We start from the raw sequence: 21215 nt of genomic DNA, 5'->3' as shown, positions 1-21215 counted from the left end.
ATTATTTCCTATTTTTCTTTTATATAGTTTGTGAGTTATATAGCCCTGTTAGATTGTGAACCCCCTTGAGGGTAGGGACTGTCTTTTGTTTTCCTTTGTATCCCTGGCATATAGCATAGCATGGCACCTGGCACAGAGTAGGTGCCAAGTAAATGCTTATTGACTGACTCATCTGAATTTCATCAGTTCTTTCACCTCTCCAGTCAGACAGTTTTGCAACTTAGGTGTCATTGCTGATTCCTCTCCCTCACCTCATTTATCTAATCAGTTACCCTGTTTCATTAATTCTGCCTCCATAACATCTACTCTAGGACAGCCACTGTCCTAGTTCAGACCTTTACCGCCTCTTGTCTGGATTGTCATAATAGCCTTCCAATTGGTATCCCTGCCTCCCTTCTCTCCCCGTTCCAGTCTTCTTTATACAGCTGCCAGGATGATATCAGTAAAACTTCATTCTGACTGTCATGCCCCTATTCAGTAAGCTACAGGGAGGCACAGGGGCTAGAGCAGTGGACTTGGAGTCAAGAAGACTTAAATTTGAATCCTCTTCAGATATTTACTAGCTGTGTGATCCTGGGTGAGTCACTTAATCATAATTATAATAGTTAACATTTGTATAACAACTACTCTTTGCCAGATACTGTGTTAAGTATTTTACCATTATTTTTTCATTTGATCCTAACAACAACTCTGGGAGATAGGTGCTGTTATTATCCTCATTTTATGGATGAGGAAACTGAGGCACATAGAGGTTAAGTGACTTGCCCAGGATCATACATCTAGTATTTGAGGCTAGATGTGAACTCATGTCTTCCTGACTTCAGATACAGTGCTATCATCTAGCTGCCCCAAGTCACTTAACTTCTCTCAGGTTCGGTTTTCTTTATCTGTAAAATGGTGATGATAGCACTTACCTCACAGGATTATTGTGAGAATCAGATGTGATAATTTATTACTGAGTTCCAGTGACTCCCTGTTGCCTCTAGGACAAAGTATTAACTCTTCTTTTGGCATTTAAAGCCCTTTACAATCTAGTCCCAACTCAAGTTTCTAGACTCTACAATTCACTTAAACTGATGTTATAGGTGGTATTCTGTCTCCCAACTCCATATTTGCACTGGTTGTCGCCCTGGCCTGGAGTGTACTCCCTCCTTACCTTTGCCTCTGCCATCTCTGGTTTTCTTGAGAATTCAACCCAAGCACTGCTACTACATGAAACCATTCCCCATCTTCCTAGAGCTAGTATTCTTTCCCTACCCCACAATGCCCCCCCCCAAAAAAAACCCCTAGCGCCCTTATGTTTACTTTCAATGTTTTGTGCATACTTATAGATGTGTATATTGTCTCCCTCGCTAAAAGTTAAGTGCCTTGAAGACAAGGAACATGTCACCTTTGTTTCTTTTAGCATCTCTTCCTTGACACATAATGAAAACTTCTTGGCTGACTTAATGATCAATTTTGAATCTTACCTCTTGTTCTTCAGCTTTCCCTGTGGGTTGATGAAAGTACAAACAAAAAATGATGTCAGAATGTAGGCAACAGGAAAAAAGAAATGGACAAACAGGACAAATAGACAATTTATAGACTGAATAATTAGTTATGCTGGATATGATGTTTTAGGATAAGAAGTGTAAGTGCTTTTTTATATTTAGTACGTGTTTATTTACAGCTCAGCCAGCAGGAGTACCAGAGATCCTGAAGAAAAGCCTTCATAGTTGTTCAGTAAAAGGAGAGGAAGAAGTCTTTCTAATTGGCAAAAATTTTCTGAAAGGAACTAAAGTTATCTTCCAAGAGAATGTTTCTGGTAAGTAGAAACCATACTAACTTCAACATGCAGGAGGGAATTCTTATTGAGATTTTTATTATTTATTTAACTTGGGCTTTCGTAAGTTCCACAATTACTAGAGAATGATACAGTATTTAATATTTTTAACACATTTTCATTTTTATTTTAATCAGATGAAAACTCTTGGAAGTCAGAAGCTGAAATAGACATGGAATTATTTCATCAGGTATTACTCTTAAGCAATTTTATTTTAATATTTATGTATAACTAATCATTTGTTAGCTGAGATGTTTATTCACCCCAAAAAAGCTTTATTTCTGGTCTGTTTTCCTCTGGATTATAAGATATGTTTCTCTCTTGCATGTGTTTGAAATGTTTGTTTCTTTCTCCAGTTTTTCTTTTGTACATAGTTTAAAAATTGTTTTATTCCATTTGTGCTGTAATTAAAACCAAAGAATAATACTCTCTTCTGAACTCTTAAAACTTTTTCACTAAATCTGTTTTCCTGAGTGTAAGTTACTATATTCAAATACAGTGATAATAAATACATAATAAAATAATAAACAAGAGCTTTACCATTAATTTTTGCTTTGGGGAAGTTGGAAGAAATCTGGTTAGCATGAAAAAATATTACATTTACAAAAACAGTTTGCAATTTTGTTTTATAAAGTTGCCTTATAGGGACCTTTCTAATAAATTATCCCTTAGCTATAGCACATACAAAGATTAGAAGTAATCAAAGAGAACATTAGAGCCACACTAGAGATTGGACCTGATAGAAAGGGGATAAAGTTCTTACTGAGTTGAAGAGAAGCCAGTGTAGAATTGCAGATCAAGAACTGGTACAGGCAGGAGGGGAGGAGAAAACTACCCATCTAGATTAGCAGGTGCATATGAGCAGTAGAACAGTCTCAGAATTATAGTGGACCATAGGAGAGCGAGTCAGAAAGACAGTGATAGCAGAGTGAGGAAGAGATCTAAGACTAGAGGATAGGAAATTAACTTACACACACACACACACACACACACACAACCACCAGCACCAGCACCACCACTACCAACATCACCACCACTAACAACAGCCTAATTCTATGTATGGTATGAAATTAAAGACATCTATGAGGGCAGTGCTTCTCTATGGAATATCTTCCCAGAGTTCCTTTGGCCTCATGCCACTCACTACCCCTGTTGTGAGGAGTAGGAGAGATAACAAGAGTTCAAGAATCCAAATGTATTTCCCTGGCACATGACAGCAACAGCTCTTGCTGAACTTTAGTGCCATCCTGTTTAACATTTAGTTGTTTGGAAATTGTGTGTTGTGTAAGCTTATGAATCATGCCTTATGACACTTCTCTGTTTTTCAGGGTACCCAACACAGCACTAGGCACATAATAGAAGTAACTGACAAATAACTTATTAGTTAAATTAATTCACCTTTGGGGAGAAAGGTCCCTTTCTGTTGTTTGAGAGCCCTTGAACATTCCAGGACTTTTCTAGCTTTAATTCTGCCTGGGGCTTTTTAAAAAATACAGTTTGACAATGTCTATAACTTAGACTTGCTCATCCATGGAAAGGATAGTGGCATGAACTTATTTATTTTCCGATGGATTTGTTCATCTGAAATAAACTCTCGCATTACATATCTTAAACAAGAAAATAATCTTCCTAATCAATTAAATAAATTTCCTAAAATACAAGGCTGATGCCAGTGGTATTTTATCACTTCTGGTATAAAATTTTGTTGTTATTCAGTTTTTTCAGTTGTATCTGACTCTTTATGACCCCATTTGGGTTTTCTTGGCAAAAGTACTACAGTAGTTTGCCATTTCCTTTTCCAGCTCATTTTACAGATGAAGAAACTAAGGCAAACCAGGTTAAGTGACTTGCCCAGGGTCACACAGCTAGTAAATATCTGAGGTCAAATTTGGCTGCAGGTCTAGCTGGGCTTAGAGTCCTGTGCCACCTAGCTGCCCAGGGTAAAACTAAAATTTCTCAACTTTTCATTCAAAGCCCTTTATAGTTAATTACACATTATTCCCTTTTGCACACCATATCTTTCACCAAGATTGGCTAATTTGCTTTCCCCCAGATTCAGCAGTCCGTGTCCTACAAACACAGGCTGTTCTTCATATCTAAAATATACTCCTTTCTTACCAACACTTAAGATCTAACTTCCTTCAAGGCTCCTAACCAAAGTCTTTCTTGATTGCCCATAGTTGTTAGTGTTCTTTTTCCTCATCCTCAGATTATTTTGTACACACATATAAATTATTACATATTTATGTTATTTATTATTTACATGTTATATCTTCTCTCCTTCCTCTCCCACGTAAAATGTGAGCTTCTGAAAGGCACAGACTATATTTTTTATTTGCTTTTAGCCTTAAGTGCTGTATCCCTAGCACTTAGCAAAATACCTTATCCATAGTAGGCACTAAAAAAATTCTTAGATTAGAATAATTTAATATTCTTCATTATCCTGTGGTCCTACTGTCATGATACAGAAACTAGAACCAATACAAATCGTATCATAGTCACCCAGATGCTTAACATGTCTTAAACAGTAATGTCTTTTTAAAAAAGAAACTTTGAAATCTGGGATAGTTTAATTTTTTCAGTGTAGTTATGCCAGCCATTATAGATTAAAGAAGAATAATCATAAAAATAAGACATGTGGTAGAATGGAAAGGAATTATGTCCTTATTTGGTGGCTATGTCCACAGGGCCTGGGGTTTTTGCAAGCGAGTATGTAAATAAACTAAATCATAACATGATCTTCCATGTGATCCTATGCTTCTGCTGTTAATTTTGAAATTTTAATCTTTTTATGAGAGAGATTGTATCTGGATTTTTTTCAGAGGCATTTTTGGGGGGAAATATTTTGGGATAAAATCATAGTTGGGTGTAATAAAACTTTTTCTGATGTGAAAGAAGCCATAGTAGGAAATTTGGGAAAGAGTGAATGTTAAGGAAATATTTTGAGGGAAAAGAAACCCTAGGTGCCTGGACAATATAATATGAGAAGAGAAAAGTGTACATTTAACAATTAAAAAGAGTACTTGTAAAAATTACAGAATGTCAGGAGTCCTTGAAATATAGTTGGCCATCAAGTCACCCTCAGAACCTGTGGGAATAAGTAGCTCCTAATCTAATATAAAGAATGTCCTGTCAAACCGTTTTATGAATGAAACAAATCAATTCCTCCCTCTCATTATTCTGTAAGTAACTAAGGAAACCTATTTCAGAATTTCTCCTTTGTACACCCAATATAAACTTAGGGTGCTGTGTGGAACTCTTTCCCATATGCCAAATTGTCTCTTGTTCTACAAATTTAATTACATTTTTATTGTTTTAGATGTATTTTACTAATTTCTCCCTTATTTGGTCACATATTTCTCTCCTTACCAGAAGTTGTAATATAAAGGTTCTTTGAAAGATAGCCTTGCAGGCTTTTGTTATAAACAACTAGAATAAATATTTAGTTATAATTTTAATATATCAACCTTCAACATCCTAAATCACTTCTAAAATTAAAATATAATTGAATAATAACTTACATTTGCATTGTGTTGTAATTTAAAAACAGTATTATTTACCTTATAAAATAATGGTAAAAACACTTATTTTTGTTCATTTAACAATTAGTTTCTCCAATAAAAATCACAGCAAAATCTTTATATTTGTGTATTCAATTATACATGAATATATGTTCATATATGTGATGTTAATTATATCTATTCCCATTTTAACAAATTCACACACATTTGTGTTTTTAATTGCATATTGAAATAAATATGTTCAACCATATTGGAGTTTGGTTTGGAAGGAGAGGCAGGAGAGTTTGGCAGCTTAGAATTAGGTTGGTGATTTTGGGGGAGAGATTAGATAAATGGGAAAGTTTATTTCAGCAAGTAAGATTTAAAGGTATTTTCAGGAGTAATGAAGCTATAATACAAAAAGTAATATGATATTAAAATAGGGAATTTGGCAAGTTTGCATTTTTTCAGAATAGGTTTTTTTTTTTTGGTGGGGGAGAATCTCTGGGTAATCTTCCTAGTGTATATAAAAATCTGTGACACAGAAAAAGAAGAGCTGACAGTTATTTTTGAGCAGGTGAACAGAAGAAAAGACTTTTGGGACTCAAGATACTGTGAAGTATATTGACTATGGGAAAATGAGGGGAAAGGCCCATTGAGTATAAAAAGGGAAAGACCCATCCAGTTAATGCCTTCACAGACTTTGTGGGAATAGCTATTCTAAACAAAGGCTGGGCAGTTCAAGGGCTGTACATTTCAATTCTGGCTCTGATAGTGATTTTATTGTATATCTTTGAGCAAGTCTGTATTTCCATAACTGTAGAAAAAAAGAATGTGGCAATATAAGATTGACTCAAAAGGTGGTGAAAAATAGCTCATAACAATGTAAAATAGCAAAAGATTATCTGCTAAAGGGGAGATTCATAAATTTTTTTTCAAAACAATATGTTATAGAAAAGTTGAAATTCAAACTTTAAATTCACCGTCTCATTTTGTTTTTCAGTTTAGGAAACATTATGAGAGCATTTTTTTTAATCATTTAATGTTTTACCTTCTATGTTTTTTGTGTTTGCTCTCAACTCAGAAGCATTCATATTTTTTGACCTAAAGGCATAGTAGTAAGAGTGCTTTTAAAAACTTTATCTCTACTATAATTTTTTTTCATTTAAGATTTTAAGATTGATGAGGTATCAAGTTGGCATATAGAGAAAATTAATGCACCAATTAATACTAGGATTGAAATTAAACTGTAAAAATGGGTTATATAAAAAAGTACCTTTAAAAAAAAACAATTTTAGAAGATACTGGGGATGGCTAGGTGGCGCAATGAGTAAAGCACTGGCCCTGGAGTCAGGAGGACCTGAGTTCAAATCCTGTCTTAGACATTTGACACACATACTAGCCATGTGACTTTGGGCAAGTCACTTAACCCCAATTGCCCTCCAAAAAAAAAAAAAGATACTGAAATTTCAGTGTATGGTATATAAAGTGAATGGAATTACTACATGGGAAAACTCTTTATTTGAAAAAAAGATGTAAACTCTAGAGCAGAGGTCTTAAACTTGTTTTGTGCCATCAATTTCTTTTTTTTTTTAAGCAATCAGGGTTAAGTAACTTGCTCAAGGTTACACAGCCAGTTATTTCTGGGTGTGGTGCTAAGTATCTGAGCCCAGATTTGATCCCTAGGTCATCCTGACACTAGAGCCAGTGCTCTTACTCACTGAGCCACCTGGCCGCCCCTGTGTGCTATCAATTTCATTGGCAGTCTGAAGCCTATAAGCCCTTTCTCAGACTAATGTTTTTAAGGGCACGAAATAAAATACATAGGATTACAAAGGAAAACAATTATATTGAATTAACTGAAGCATAACATTCAAGAAGCTAAAGCATAACATTCAAAACAATATAACATAACAACTTATTACTAAGGTGGCCACATAGTCTTAAACAAAACATATCATTCAGTATATCTTATAGTCATCTTTAAGGGGTAGCAGAAAATACAAACACCATCCACCCCTAGGTTACAGTAAATTACAATATCTTCAGTCAATACAGAGTATCCAAGTAAAGTCCTCTTTCATCTTTACTAAAGGCAGGCTTCCAATCATCCTTAAGCTAATCATCCTTAACGGGTAGCAGAAAGTACAGATACCATCCACCCCTAGGTCACAGTAAGTTACAAGTCTCATCGGTCAATACAGAGCATCCAAAGTAAAGTCCTCTTTCATCTTGACACAAGGCTGACTTCTAAATCCCACAGCTCCTTTTCCACAGGCAGACCTCTCCCAACTTTTGCCTGGATTCACACATAGGCAGCTCTCAGCTCTATATCTTAGCTCACAGAGTCTGTTCCACTCCAAATTCTTCACAATTTCTGTTTCTAGGAAAACCAAAGCTTAACAGGGCTACAGCAATATTAACACACATTACCAGTGCTATCATCTCAATTCACTTTCTGTCTGAGAAACCGATACAGAACAACAGACAGAACACTGACATCACAAACATTCTCTCTCTCAGTTCTTCCTGTTCCCAGTTCTGCTCATGCTCTTATCTGCTCTTTCATGTTCTACCCTTTCTGCAAGCTCCTCCCACCACGGGCTCCCATGTGATTGCATTCCACATGTTAAGGGGCAGGGGAGATCTTCAAATTCCCTTAGACTTATTAAGAACAGAGAAGATCTTCAAACTCCCTTAGGCCTATTAAGAGTAATATAATAGGGGCGGCCAGGTGGCTCAGCAAGTAAGAGCACCGGCCCCAATGTCAGGATGACCCGGGGATCAACTCTGGGCTCAGATACTTAGCACCACACCCAGAAATAACTGGCCGTGGAACCTTGAGCAAGTTACTTAACCCCAATTGCTTAAAAAAAAAAAAGAGTAATAGAATATATACTGTTTCCAATCAAAGACTAAAACTCAGTCTAGAAAAACAGCAAAAATTCCAATTTTGCTTGCCATTACACACTGTTGTCACAGTATTAAAAAAAAAAAACAAATTCACAGATTTAATTTCAGGATTAAGAACTCAGCTCTAGAGTTTGCCTGTTATTCTTAAAGTTGGAAAAGTACTTTTAGAAGTTACATGTCATTTTGACTGGCGATGGGATTTATCTGTGCTACAGGCGCAATTTTTTTGTTTTGCTTTTTGGAAGGCAATTGGGGTTAAGTAACTTGGCCAAAGTCACATGGCTAATGTTTGTGTTAAGTGTCTGAGGCCGCATTTGAACTCAGGTCCTCCTGACGCCAGAACTGGGCATGTACTCACTGCACCACCTAGCCGCCCCAACAGGTGCTATTTTTCTAATGAAGTTATAAAAATCAGAAAAGGCAAGACTTAAAACATATGCATACCTGAGAAACTGAATTAGTGCAATTGTGCCATGTAATGGTGGAATAAAGAAACCGAGTAGTTACATCTCGGCAACAATTTATTTAGCAATGTGTGCAGTTTCAGAAACAAACTGTCCTTGGCTCTCCGGTTTGTTTCTGCAGCCACATGCATTGCTAAATAAATCATCTAGATGTAACTATTTGGTTTTTTCACTCCATTGTAACAACCATGACAAGATACAAGGGTTAGATGGTTTCAATTTGTTTCTGACAGTTCTTTTTAATGATTCGGACTTGTTTGGCATTTGGCTGGTGTTACCTCATTAGGCTGATAGCTGGAGAAAACAGTTTTTATGATGACTCATAGATGCCAGTCCTGAGTAGTGACTGATAAATGGTTTAATCTATAAATGAAGTCTGAGAGGTAATGGAGTGGATAGAGAGCTGCCTCCAAATCAGGACCGCTTAGGTTGAAGGCCTCCTTCTGTTACCTAGTGGCTAGTGGCTGTACAACCCTGTGCAGTTTACTTCATTTGCCTTGTCTCCATATAACTCTGATACTTGCAGGTACAGAGCAGGTGCAGAGTAGAAGTTGTTTTCTCACCCAGAGTTCTTTCTCCCAATGAAATTGAGTCTATTTTTTAAAAAGCCAAAAAATGTGTTTGATGTACTACTACATGTACATGGTACTGAGGTATTATCATTAGAATATGTGTGTTGAGTTATTATCCAACAATCACTGGTTGATTTGTCCTACTTAATCCATGTTCTTACTTGACCCAAAGACCTGAATACGTGGTGGGAAGCTTGCACTAAAGTAAATTCCATAAACTTAGAGCAAAAAGAAAAAACCTGGCTTACATCAAAATTAAATTTCTGACTTCATTATTATCATGCCCCAAACAAAAAAGGCAACCAGCTACAACCCAATTAAGCAATAAAGTTCCTTAGGCCCCTTCTACATTCAACTACCTTGGAATTCTTTATATTTTCAGGACAAAAATATAGTGTTTGCCTCCCGATTTTGTTTCCCATTACTTGACCCTTTAAGGAAAGAGAGTTCATTGATCCTGATTCTGTAATGGCTGGGACTCCTAGTAATAGTGGTATAAATAGTAAAGTAGTGTTGGGCCAGACTTCTTTTCTTTTGATAAGGTTTTTATAACCACTTTGGAAAACACTGCTTCTGATGTATGAGGCCTGAATATTTTAAATAGCATTTAAATGGCTAAAAAGGGTTATAGAGCAGATTTGAACTGAGGACAGTTTGCATGGGAGGATTTCAAAGCATATAGTAACTTAGTGACATAACCTGGGCTGTATTTGTTGCTTTGTCCTGATGATACTTTTTTCCTCCAAATTTAGTTTAAAGAGTTTTAAAGTTTTGGTTATGAAACTAGTTTATTCCTCTCCTTTTATAGAAAACAAAAGAGAGAGGGGCTTACAGAGGTAGCAGAATTTGCTACACAATTACTGAGTGACAATGGAGTTTATACCCCAGGTTTCTTAATTCCCAGAAAATGTATTTCTACTTTTTTTTTTTTTTGCTCATGGGGTGGAGTGAGGGGTTGTGGTGGGAGAAGAGATTAGAAGAAGGGAGAACTTGAAAGGAAAGGACAGTTAGGTGGGAAATTGACATTTTTTTTTCCAGTACAAACAATATAAAAAAGTTATTACCCTTTTCTTTTAATATAAGAAAAATGTTGGATCTTAGTCTACATTTTCTGCTAAGAAAAATAGCAGAACACACTCTTAATATGTTCCTATAAAAGCCCTAAGCTCTTTTCCTTTGCATATTGTCAATAATATCTGTATGCAGAGAATGCCTGAAAGGTTATGGTTATACAAGAATGAATGGCATCTGTCTTCCATTTTCTGAAAACCTGGGAACGTTGATTTTCTGTGAATAAAGTTTTTTATTCCAACAGACCTAAGATCTCAGTGCCAAACAAACTGCAAGGTAAAAGATTTACATGTCTGGTAGTTCTGTATCCATGCCTTGTATCAACCTGACCAATGGGATGTATGTTTTAATAAGTTCTTTTTCATTTAGCTCACAGGAAAATAAGTCTTAATAAGATCTTAAATATTCTTTCCATCTTACCCCTCTAACTTTCTCATATTTTCTCTTTACCTTTGTATAAACCAGAATCATCTTATTGTGAAGGTGCCTCCATATCATGACCAATATATAACTTTGCCTGTGTCTGTGGGAATATATGTAGTGACCAATGCTGGAAGATCCCATGATGTTCAGCCATTCACCTACACTCCAGATACAGGTATGTCCAATAAAAAATCCAGAGTTGAAATAAATGATTAATTTCTAATTCTTGGAAAGTGTTGGGAGAACTATATCCTACATGGTGAAAAATAAGTTAAATTATTAGTCATTATTATAAAAAGTATTGTAATTTTAAGTGTGCCAGTTTGTTTTTAATTATTCAGTAAGGCAATTTCATATAAGCTATCTTTTTAGTTTTGTGCACTAAGGTGGCAGAGTGAATAGATTACTGGGCCTGGAGTCAAGAAGACTTGAGTTCAAACATGGTCTCAGACACTTACTAGCAATGTGACCCTGAGCAAGTCACTTAACTTGTTTGTCTCTATTTTTCTCACCTATAAAATGAGTTAGAGAAGGAAATGGCAAACTATTCTAGTATCTTTGCCAGGAGAACTCCAAATGAGGTCAAGAAGAGTTAGACACAACTGAAAACAACTAAATAAAAGTCTTCCTAGCTTATATGAGACTTAGGGAATCGAATTATCAAGAGACCAGGATCAGGGAGGCCAGATAGCACAGCGAGTAAGAGCACCAGCCCCAGAGTCAGGATGACCTGGGGATTGAATCCCGGGCTCAGACACTTAGCGCCCACCCAGAAACACCTGGCCATGTAACCTTGAGCAAGGTACTTAACTCCCATTGCTTAGGGGCGGCCAGGTGGCTCAGCGAGTAACAGCACCAGCCCCAGAGTCGGGATGACCTGGGGATCGAATCCCGGGCTCAGACACTTAGCACCACACCCAGAAACACCTGGCCGTGTCACCTTGAGCAAGGTACTTAACCCCAATTGCTTAGGGGCGGCCAGATGGCTCAGCAAGTAAGAGCACCGGCTCCAGAGTCGGGATGACCTGGGATCGAGTCCGGGCTCAGACACTTAGCACCACACCCAGAAACACCTGGCCGTGTAACCCTGAGCAAGGTACTTAACTCCCATTGCTTAGGGGCGGCCAGGTGGCTCAGCGAGTAAGAGCACCGGCTCCAGAGTCGGGATGACCTGGGATCGAGTCCGGGCTCAGACACTTAGCGCCCAACCAGAAACACCTAGCCGTGTAACCTTGAGCAAGGTACTTAACCCCAATTGCTTTAAAAATAAAAAAAGAGAGAGAGACCAGGATGAAAATCTGAGGCCCTTTTGCCTTAATAGCTACATGAAGGAGGACAGCAAGCTCACCCAATCAATCCTGAACATAGATCATTGCAGTTGTGACATGGCCAGGCCCAGAAAGTTTTTTGATACTATTTAGGGCATTTGTTTCAAGGTGCTTTGTTTTAAGAGATGAACATCCAAATGAATGGTCTTTAATAAATGCTTTCCTCTTGGTGGCTCATTTGGAACGAAATGCAAATAAAGGCAAGGTATAATTCCTATAGGGTGCAAGTGTCTTTCATTGTCCTTTGGGTTTTTTTTTTTACATCTTAAGAAGAAAAGGCAGAAATACAGAAATGTATTTACTTAGTCATTTTTATCTTATACCCTAGTTAAATCTCAACTCTAATTTCTGTTGTGCTTGTGGCACCAAATTGCAGAAGGGCAAATATTTTAGACATAGTTTTGAACAATTACATAATCATGTGCTTTGTCCTACAGTGAAATAAAGTAAAAGGGCTTACTTTTTTCGTTTTTTTTTCTGTCAAAGCCAAACTGTCAAGACCATCAGAGATGATATAATTTTAATGTAGGCCTGACTCACAGGCCTCACGCTACTACATCTCTTTGATTGTGTGAGGGGAAGACACTGTCTTCTAGTAGGAATAGGGTAAAGGGCATAGAAACTGATATTTAACGTTTTATTTAAGTAAGCAGACTCTGGCTGCTGATTTATATAACAGATTACTAGGGAGCCTTTCCTGGTTCCCCCAGTTTCTAGGCAGTCAGTTTACTCTAGTACCACTGTACTAGAGGCAGAAGCAATAAACTTGTTGTAGCAGGAAGGCACACTAAATTCCAGGTCCTTGTGTTGGACAATCATATACATATCCTGTACCTAGAAAGTCTGAGTGCTTTGATGAGATAAGACTGAAGATCAGTTCTAGGCTTCCTTGTATGCTTGTGATCTGCACTTTGGAAAAGAATAATATATTCTATATTCAAACACCAATCCCATTTTAAAGAAATATTTACTGATTTTAGCTGTTAAATCTATGGAATCAATTAATTGTTTGTCAATTGTATGCAGATTTATTTCTTATCAATGCCCCATAATTCATTTAACTCATCTACTAATTATCAGACTCTTGTCTACCAAGACAAATAGTGCAACATAACAGCTCTCAAGGGATATGTACAGTTTTATGTATGTGTGTCTGACAGCTCTAGCCATCATTTGAAACTATCTGCTCTGAAATGATATGTGGAAAATATAAACTGCATTTGAATAGAAACTCAGTAAAATAAATAAGAACCTGTTTAGATGGAACCTGGCTTTATTTGCTGTCTTTTAGGGCTTCATTTTTATTTGAAGGGCCTTGTTATTTAAATTTTACATCATGGGGGCGGCTAGGTGGTGCAGTGAGTAAAGTGCTGGCCTTGGAGTCAGGAGGACTTGAGTTCGGTTCTGGCCTCAGACACTTAACACCCACACACCCACACACACACAAACTAGCCATGTAACCTTGGGCAAGTTACTTAACCCCAATTGCCCTCCAAATAGCAAAAAAAAAAGAACATTTGGGGGCAGCTATGTGGCGCAGTGAATAGAACACCGGCCCTGGATTCAGGAGGACCTGAGTTCAAATGTGACCTGAGACACTTAACTAAAAAAAAAAAAAAAAAAAAAAAAGAAACTAGCTGTGTGTCCTTGGGCAAGTCACTTAACCCCAATTGCCCTCCAAAAAAACCCCACGAAAATAAATAAATAAATAAAATTTACATCATGATTCTCATTTCATAACAAATATCTGTAATGCTGTGCATTTAGAGCCTTTTTATACTTTTTAAATTCAAATTTGCATTCCCACTATAGCATATTAATATTTTCAGACATCTTCTGAATGAAAGACTAATTATATCTTGCTAGTAAACTCTTTATCTTTCCCCCTAAGCCTTTATTCTCTACTACCATTCTCCCTGCCCCTCAGGTTTGCATCCTAGAAGTCATCCTGGATTCCTCACAATCTCTTAACCACCACCCCCCACCAAAAAACAAATCTAAGCTGTTGCCAAGGCCTGTTGATCTCACCTTTGCAGCATCTCTTGAATACACTCCCTTTTCTTTGACACATTTTTGTTGTTCAATAGGCTTTCAGTCATGTCTGATACTTTGTGACCCCATTTGGGGTTTTCTTGGCAAAGATACTGGACTGCTTTGTCATATCCTTCTCCAGCTCATTTTATAGATGAGGAAATTGAGGCAGACAGAGTTGAGTGACTTACCCAGGGTCACATAGCTAGGAATATCTGAGGCTGGATTTTCCTGACTCCAGGCCCAGTACTCTATACACTGTTCCAGCCCTCTGACACTACCCCCACTCTAATGCAAGCAGTCATCATCCCACGCCTGGATTATTGAAATAGCCTGCTGGTAGGTCTGACTGCCCCACTCTCTTCCCACTCCAGTCTGTCCTCCATTTGGCCACTAGAGTGATTTTCCTAAAGCACAGGTCTGACCATATCATTCACTAGGTAAAGTCCAATGGCTCCCTATCAAACTCCAGCATCAAATACAAAGTGTTCTGTTTTGGCATTCAAAGCCCTTCATAACCTAGCCCTCTCCAACTTTTCTAATCTTCTTATACTTTACTCTTTGACATGTATTCTTAGATCCAGTAACACTTGCCTCCTGGCTATTACATGAACAAGAGAGTCCATCTATCAGCCCTGGACATTTTCTTTTTTCTTTAAAATGTATTTATTTATTTTTAGTTTTCAACATTCACTTCCATAAGCTTTTGAGTTTTCAATTTTCTCCCCCCCCCTCTCTTCCCCCCTCCCAAGACAGCATGCAGTCTGATATAGGCTCTACATATGTATTCATATTAAACATTTTCACATTAGTCATGTTGTAAAGAAGCATTAGAACCAATGGGAGGGACCACGAGAAAGAAGAAACAAAACAAAACAACAAAAGAAGAAAAGAGAACAAATAGTATGCTTCAATCTGTATTCAGACCCTAGTTCTTTCTTTGGATGTGGACAGCATGTTCCATCATGAGTCTTTTGAAATTGTCTTAGATCCTTGCATTGCTAAGAAGAGCCAAGTCTATGAAAGTTATCACACAATATGGCTGTTACTGTGTACAATGTTCTCCTGGTTCTTCTCACTTTACTCAGCATCAGTTCATATAAGTCTTTCCAGGTTTTCTGAAGTCTGCCTACTCATCATTTCTTATAGCACAGTAGTATTCCATTGCATTCATATACCACAACTGATGGGCATCCCCTTGATTTCCAATTCTTGGCCACCACAAAAAGAACCGTTATAAATATTTTTGTGTTTGTGGGTCTTTTTTCTATTTTTATGATCTCTTTGGGATACAGACCTAGAAATGGTATTGCTGGGTCAAAGAGTATGCACATTTTTTATAGCCCTTTGGGCACAGTTCCAAATTGCTCTCCAGATGGTTGGATTAGTTGACAACTCCACCAACAATGCATTAGTGTTCCAATTTTCCAACATCTTCTCCAATGTTTATAATTTTCTTATTTTGTCATGTTAGACAATCTCATAGGAGTGATGTGGTAGTCCTGGGCATTTTCTCTGAACTGTACCCTATCCCTGGAACATTATCGCTCTTCCCTCTTCTGACTTCTTTTAAGTCCCAAATAAAACACCATATTTTACAAGAAACCTTCTCCAATCCCTCTTAATTCTAGTGTCTTTCTTCTTTTTTTTCTATACATATTTGTTTATAAACGGTAAGTTCCTTGAGGTTGACTCCTTCTGTATCCCCAGCACTTAGCAAAATGTCTAACACATAGTAGGCACACAATAAATGCTTATTGATTGATTAACAGGAAACCTGTTAGATAAGGATGTATTGATTCACATTTGATTGCCATTGACTTTCATAAATATTTCACCAGTGTTGGGGGCAGCTAGGTGGCACAGTGAATAGAGCACTGGCCCTGGAGTCAGGAGTACCTGATTTCAAATCCAGCCTCAGACACTTGACACACTTACTAGCTGTGTGACTTTGGGCAAGTCACTTAACCCTAATTGCCTTCCAAAAAGGCAAAAACAAAAAATTTCACCAGTGTTAACATTTCTTTCCCTTGCATATGTGGAAACAAATTAGCATACAGAACATAGAACTTTGGTAAAATGTCTCTTCACTTAAATCTTATAGAGAAATAGTTTGTTATTAAAGAAATTTGTAGCAAAACCTGACCATTCGTTTGGATAATTTATAATAAATACGTCTTTTAATCAACAGCTAATGCTCTGAATGTAAATGTGAAGAAGGAAATGTCCAGCCCAGCACGACCTTGTTCTTTTGAAGAGGCTATAAAAGGTACTGGATTAATTCTTATAAAAAGTTTTAATGGATAAACCTTTACATTTCCTGTAGTACACCTTATTTTTCCCCCAATTTGTTTATATAATATAAAGACCTAATTTTCCAGTATGACATATTCCTTCCTTTTTCACTCATACATTTTGTTATCTTTGAACATAGAAGGAGGATCTCAGAAGGTTTTGTCAAATCTGCTTTAAAAATTTTTTTAAATAAAAATACATTTAAACTCCTTCCCTCTACTATTACTGTAAAATCAGTCAAGTAATTCTCTTTCTGCCATAAAGAGCTACTTTTAATGGTTAGGTGTCATGTTACATTGTCTTTCACTCCTGCTTAGATGGCTTCCTATTTCTTTCATCCTGTATAACTGATAAAAACATATTACAGTGAAATATATCATCAGTTAGTTTTATACTAAAAGGTTGAGAAAAATAGAGTATCTTGTTAACCAATAAAAAAAAAACTTTAGTGTGTGATACTCTTAACATTTTAAATTCATTGAGTCTTTATTGAGTACATTGACTGTGCTTGACACTGATAATCAAATTGATGATCATATTATTTCTTCCTATACCTATTCTATTTTTAGATAAATGAATGAATGAAATATTATTTGTTAAGTGTTTTTGTCCTTAATAAATAAGCATATGCAGAGTTTGAGGCTAAGCACTGGGGATCCAGACAGAAAAATTAAGACTCCCGAGGAGCTCTCATTCTAATACACATAAGATATTTCTGCTGGAAGTCAGATTATTCCTCAGATGCTGATTTTACTGTACATATTTCAACCTTAAAACAGCTGTTGTATTTGTCTTAAAAATAATTTAATACACTGCAAAAATTTTATTTCAATATTTTTGGATTTCAAAATAAATATGAAACTTAGGTGATGATACTTCATATGATTCAGTGGAACCTTGATTACTTATTAAATTCTAGCAGAGTGGAATTTCTGTTACCAGTTACAATAGCAAAATGCAATATAAATTTAATTATATTCAAATAATTGTAGACACACAACATAACCAGACCTAATTGACAAATTGGTAATGAATGAATTGTTTAGTACCAGATGGCATCTGGGCATCCACCCAACAATTTTCAAGAAAATAAAAAATGAGATATTAGAACCATTGGCTTGAAAAGCACCTGTCAGCATATATCTGACTTAATTTTCAGGTTGAGAGAGAGGGCAGCTAGTGGCCACACTGGTTTATAATTTGAACTTATTCATAAAGCCTTATGAAAATGTAGGTGATATAAAAACAATAGAGATGTACTATATATATGTATATATATTTATAATTATAAAAATCTTGAGAAGCAAGATAATGGATGATAATAACCTTTATTGTCTCATAAAGCAGAGAGAAGCAGGGGAGAGTAAAGCTAATTTATTGAAAGATTGACAAGAGGTTCAGTTAAACAAAGTTTTCCTGAAGGCATTTAAGGACAACAAAAAGGAATAAAAATAGAAAGGATCTACAGAGATTTTTATAATAAACTTTTTACCATCAAAGTTATCACATTTGGCCTATCAAATCACAGTCTTGAGTTTGCTAATAAAGGAAGTGGAAATTCACTAAAAAGAATAAATATGGTTAAAAGCACCCATTGAAATAAGTGTATAGAGACAAGAATACAATATCCCACTGTTGTTGTTTCTCAAAAAGCATTTGATTCAGTAGAGCAAAACATCACCTTAAAAACTCTTTTCTAACAAGGCATCTCCCATCATTATATCAGAACTATTTAAGATTCTATGAAAGATAGAAAAACAAATAGCTTTATTCATTGAGTCACTGATTATAAACATTAGGCAAAGTGTAAAATAGAGAAATGTTGTGCTTGCTGAAGATGTTTATCTAATACAAAAGACCCAAGCTGAAGAGGGATTCCTTGTGAATGGTGAGATCCTAAAGGAGAAGAGGAGAGTGTGTTGGATTATTATCAAAAATGCAAAGCTCCTCTAATATCCCTAAAGTTCTCCCAGAAATAAAGGCTCATCTTTTTTATTGTCCGTAGTCTGCAAGTATTGTTGTATAATACAAGACATGGAACATAATGATTTGTGGGATGGAAGGTTTAAGAACTGAATCTTAGGCATTCAAACATGACTGTATCAAAATACAAGACCTCTCTAAAATTGTAAACCCTCACTTAAATTGCTAAGGATACACACACACACACACACACACACACACACACATACACACACACGCATGCATGCACGATACTTCTCAAATGAATCTGTGATCTCATTAATTTGGATGTTGCCTTCAACAATAATGACTGTAATCCATCCTCACCTGCCCATTCTACAAGACTCTCTGTCACACTCTCTTATCAATTCAATGGAGAGATAGACTGCGACATCTGACCAAAGAAGAACTTTAAGGAGGAACAGGAGTAAAAATATTGTCCAGGAAATGTAGAAATGTAGGATAGGAAGATGGGCTAGTCTTAAAAAGGGGAGGGGTGCAAAGCAGGGTAGATTAGAGCCCTTGGATGTTTTACCTGAATCCTCTTTGTGATAGACAGTGAAGAAGGCGTCCAACATGTTGGGTGGATCCCAGTGTTAAACTGATGAGAGGTGAGATCACTGAGGTCTGACATCCATTTGAGAAGTAGTGAGCATGCGTGTGTGTGTGTATCCTGAACAATTTAAGCAAGGCTTTACAATTTTAGAGAGGTTTTAAATTTTGATATAGTCATGTTAGCATGCCTAAGATTCAATTACTAAACTTTCCACTCCGCAGCCAGTCAGCTCTATGTCAAGGTGGCTGTGGCCTGCCAAGCAGCTCTTGCTAGCTAGTTCCCATGGGTGGTAACGTGGCACAGTGCAAAGAGTGCTGAACCTGAAGTGACAGGGCCTGAGCTCTGTCTCTGAGTCCTCTTTTACTTACTGCCTGTGTGACCTCGGCAAATCCATTCACCTCTCTGTTCCTGTTTCCTCATCTTTAAAACGAGAGGGTCCTTCCAGCTCTGCATCTGTAATTGTATGACACATCCAAGTGTGTAACTTGATAAGGTGAACAGTGTGAATCAGGGGAAGGGTGCTTGGGAGAATTGCTGGGATGTGGCTTTACCTAGGGGTTAGAGGCCCTCTCATACTACTGACATTCTTCATTATACACTTAAACTTGCCCTGAAGTATGTCTAGAGAGACAAGATAGTTTTTAAATTCCACCTCCAAGGACCTCTAGTAAATATAGTTAAGTCTAGTAAATTCCTAGGGAGTGAGGCTTACATTAGTCTATATATCTATTCTTCTCTTTGAGACTACACTCAATAATATAATATAATAAAATAAATTAGGCTCAGAACTAGCTTCTGAATTGGTTTAAACTCTCAAATTATATTCTTAGGATTGTCCTGAGAACCATGAAGCCCATGCTAGGGATAAAAACTAGGCCTGTGATTTTATTGGTATAAGGAACTCCCAGATTAGGAAGCTCCCTTGACCAGTTCAAGCCAGCACCTTCTTAGCCTTTAAAGAATTGTCTAGAGAACTGAGAGGTTAAGACTTTTGTAGGGTCACACTGTATGTCAGAGGTGGGACATGAACCCAAATCTTCTTGGCTTTGAGGCTAGTCCTCTCTCTACTATATCATACTGTCCATGTAGAAAGGAAGGAAGGAAGAAATGAAAGAAAGAGAAAAATATTGCATTGGGTAATATCTTTTTTGTGAGCTACTTCATCACATAGATCATAGTCATTTTCCCACTATTACAGTTCCATCAGAAAATAGATTTTTCGGATATGACTTAAACACAGCATAATATAGAACTGTACATTTTATGTTTCTTTTTGTTTGTTTACAGTAATGAAAGCCACTAGTTGTAACCTAGAAAAGGTAAATATTCTTCCTAGTGCCTTGATCACTCCACTCATGTCAAGCAGTATGATTAAGAATGAAGACGTTACTCCAATGGAAGTAACCGCAGAAAAGAGAGCTTCTCCTGTCTTTAAGGTGAGCTGTGTTGATATGAGTCCAATCTCTTGACCTGAACCTAAAATATTCTCTATGCATAAAATGATTTTTCTGTTACTTATTTTTCTTATTTTCTCCACTTCCATATTATTTTATGTTTCCTTTGTGGGTCTTTTTTTTTTTTTACTCCACCTTTACTTGTACTGACCTTAAAAAAAATAAATAAATAATCCTGCTTTGCTGAGTGATTCTTTGATGTCCCCTAAAGTTAGCTGCCTGTAAAAGGAACCTTATTTTCTCATTGACTTCAAATGCAGATTTTTAACAAGGAAGGAATTAAGATAGAATGGAATGGCATGTTGAGTATTAGTAAGAGCTTTGTTCAGTATTGTATTTCCCATTGTGGCCCCTACACTTTTGTGGGCTTCTTTTCTTCCCTTTGTTTTTCTTTTTGTTTCGCTTGCTTCAATATTAGTGATAAATATTAACATTTAACTATTAAAAGAGATCTGTTCTTAATTTATATACCACAAAATTTGATTATTTTGGCCATCATTCTGTTTAGTTTTCCTAACACCATTTTAAAAATGTTTTTATCTTTTACCATTTTTACCTTAAAAAAAGTTTTGTCTCCTTGTTTGATTATTTTCACAGGAAATAAATACACAGAGATAATAATTGGCCCCTAAAGTATGGAAAGTACAGTATTTTTAGTTTTTCCAACTAGAGTTGATAATGGCAAATTCATTCCTTTTTTAAAAAATATCTTTTGCAAGTATTTATTCTCTCTTCTTCACACTCCTCTCCCCCAACTGAACAATACAAAGAAAAGACTACTTATGTATGAAGACCAGCAAGATAAGGTTTCCTGTTGGCCATGT

General features: G+C 36.5%; 1 protein-coding gene across 8 annotated transcripts in view; it reads left to right on the top strand.

Moving 5' to 3' along the window:
• NFAT5 (nuclear factor of activated T cells 5) overlaps positions 1 to 21215 on the top strand; it is a 155564-nt gene that overhangs the window by 118834 nt on the left and 15515 nt on the right. For all 8 annotated transcript variants that reach the window (XM_069085459.1, XM_069085467.1, XM_069085463.1 and 5 more), the window contains 5 exons: positions 1670 to 1804; positions 1960 to 2012; positions 10808 to 10940; positions 16316 to 16393; positions 20225 to 20373. In XM_069085459.1, coding sequence (XP_068941560.1) covers positions 1670 to 1804; positions 1960 to 2012; positions 10808 to 10940; positions 16316 to 16393; positions 20225 to 20373 — 548 coding nt within the window. The remainder of the gene's footprint in view (positions 1 to 1669; positions 1805 to 1959; positions 2013 to 10807; positions 10941 to 16315; positions 16394 to 20224; positions 20374 to 21215) is intronic.

The sequence above is a fragment of the Petaurus breviceps genome, unplaced genomic scaffold, assembly GCF_028583685.1.
Source record: "Petaurus breviceps papuanus isolate PSGF00001 unplaced genomic scaffold, PetGlider_PUasm1.0 176, whole genome shotgun sequence".
Classification (NCBI taxonomy): Eukaryota; Metazoa; Chordata; class Mammalia; order Diprotodontia; family Petauridae; genus Petaurus; species Petaurus breviceps.
This window is presented reverse-complemented; position numbering and strand designations above follow the sequence as displayed.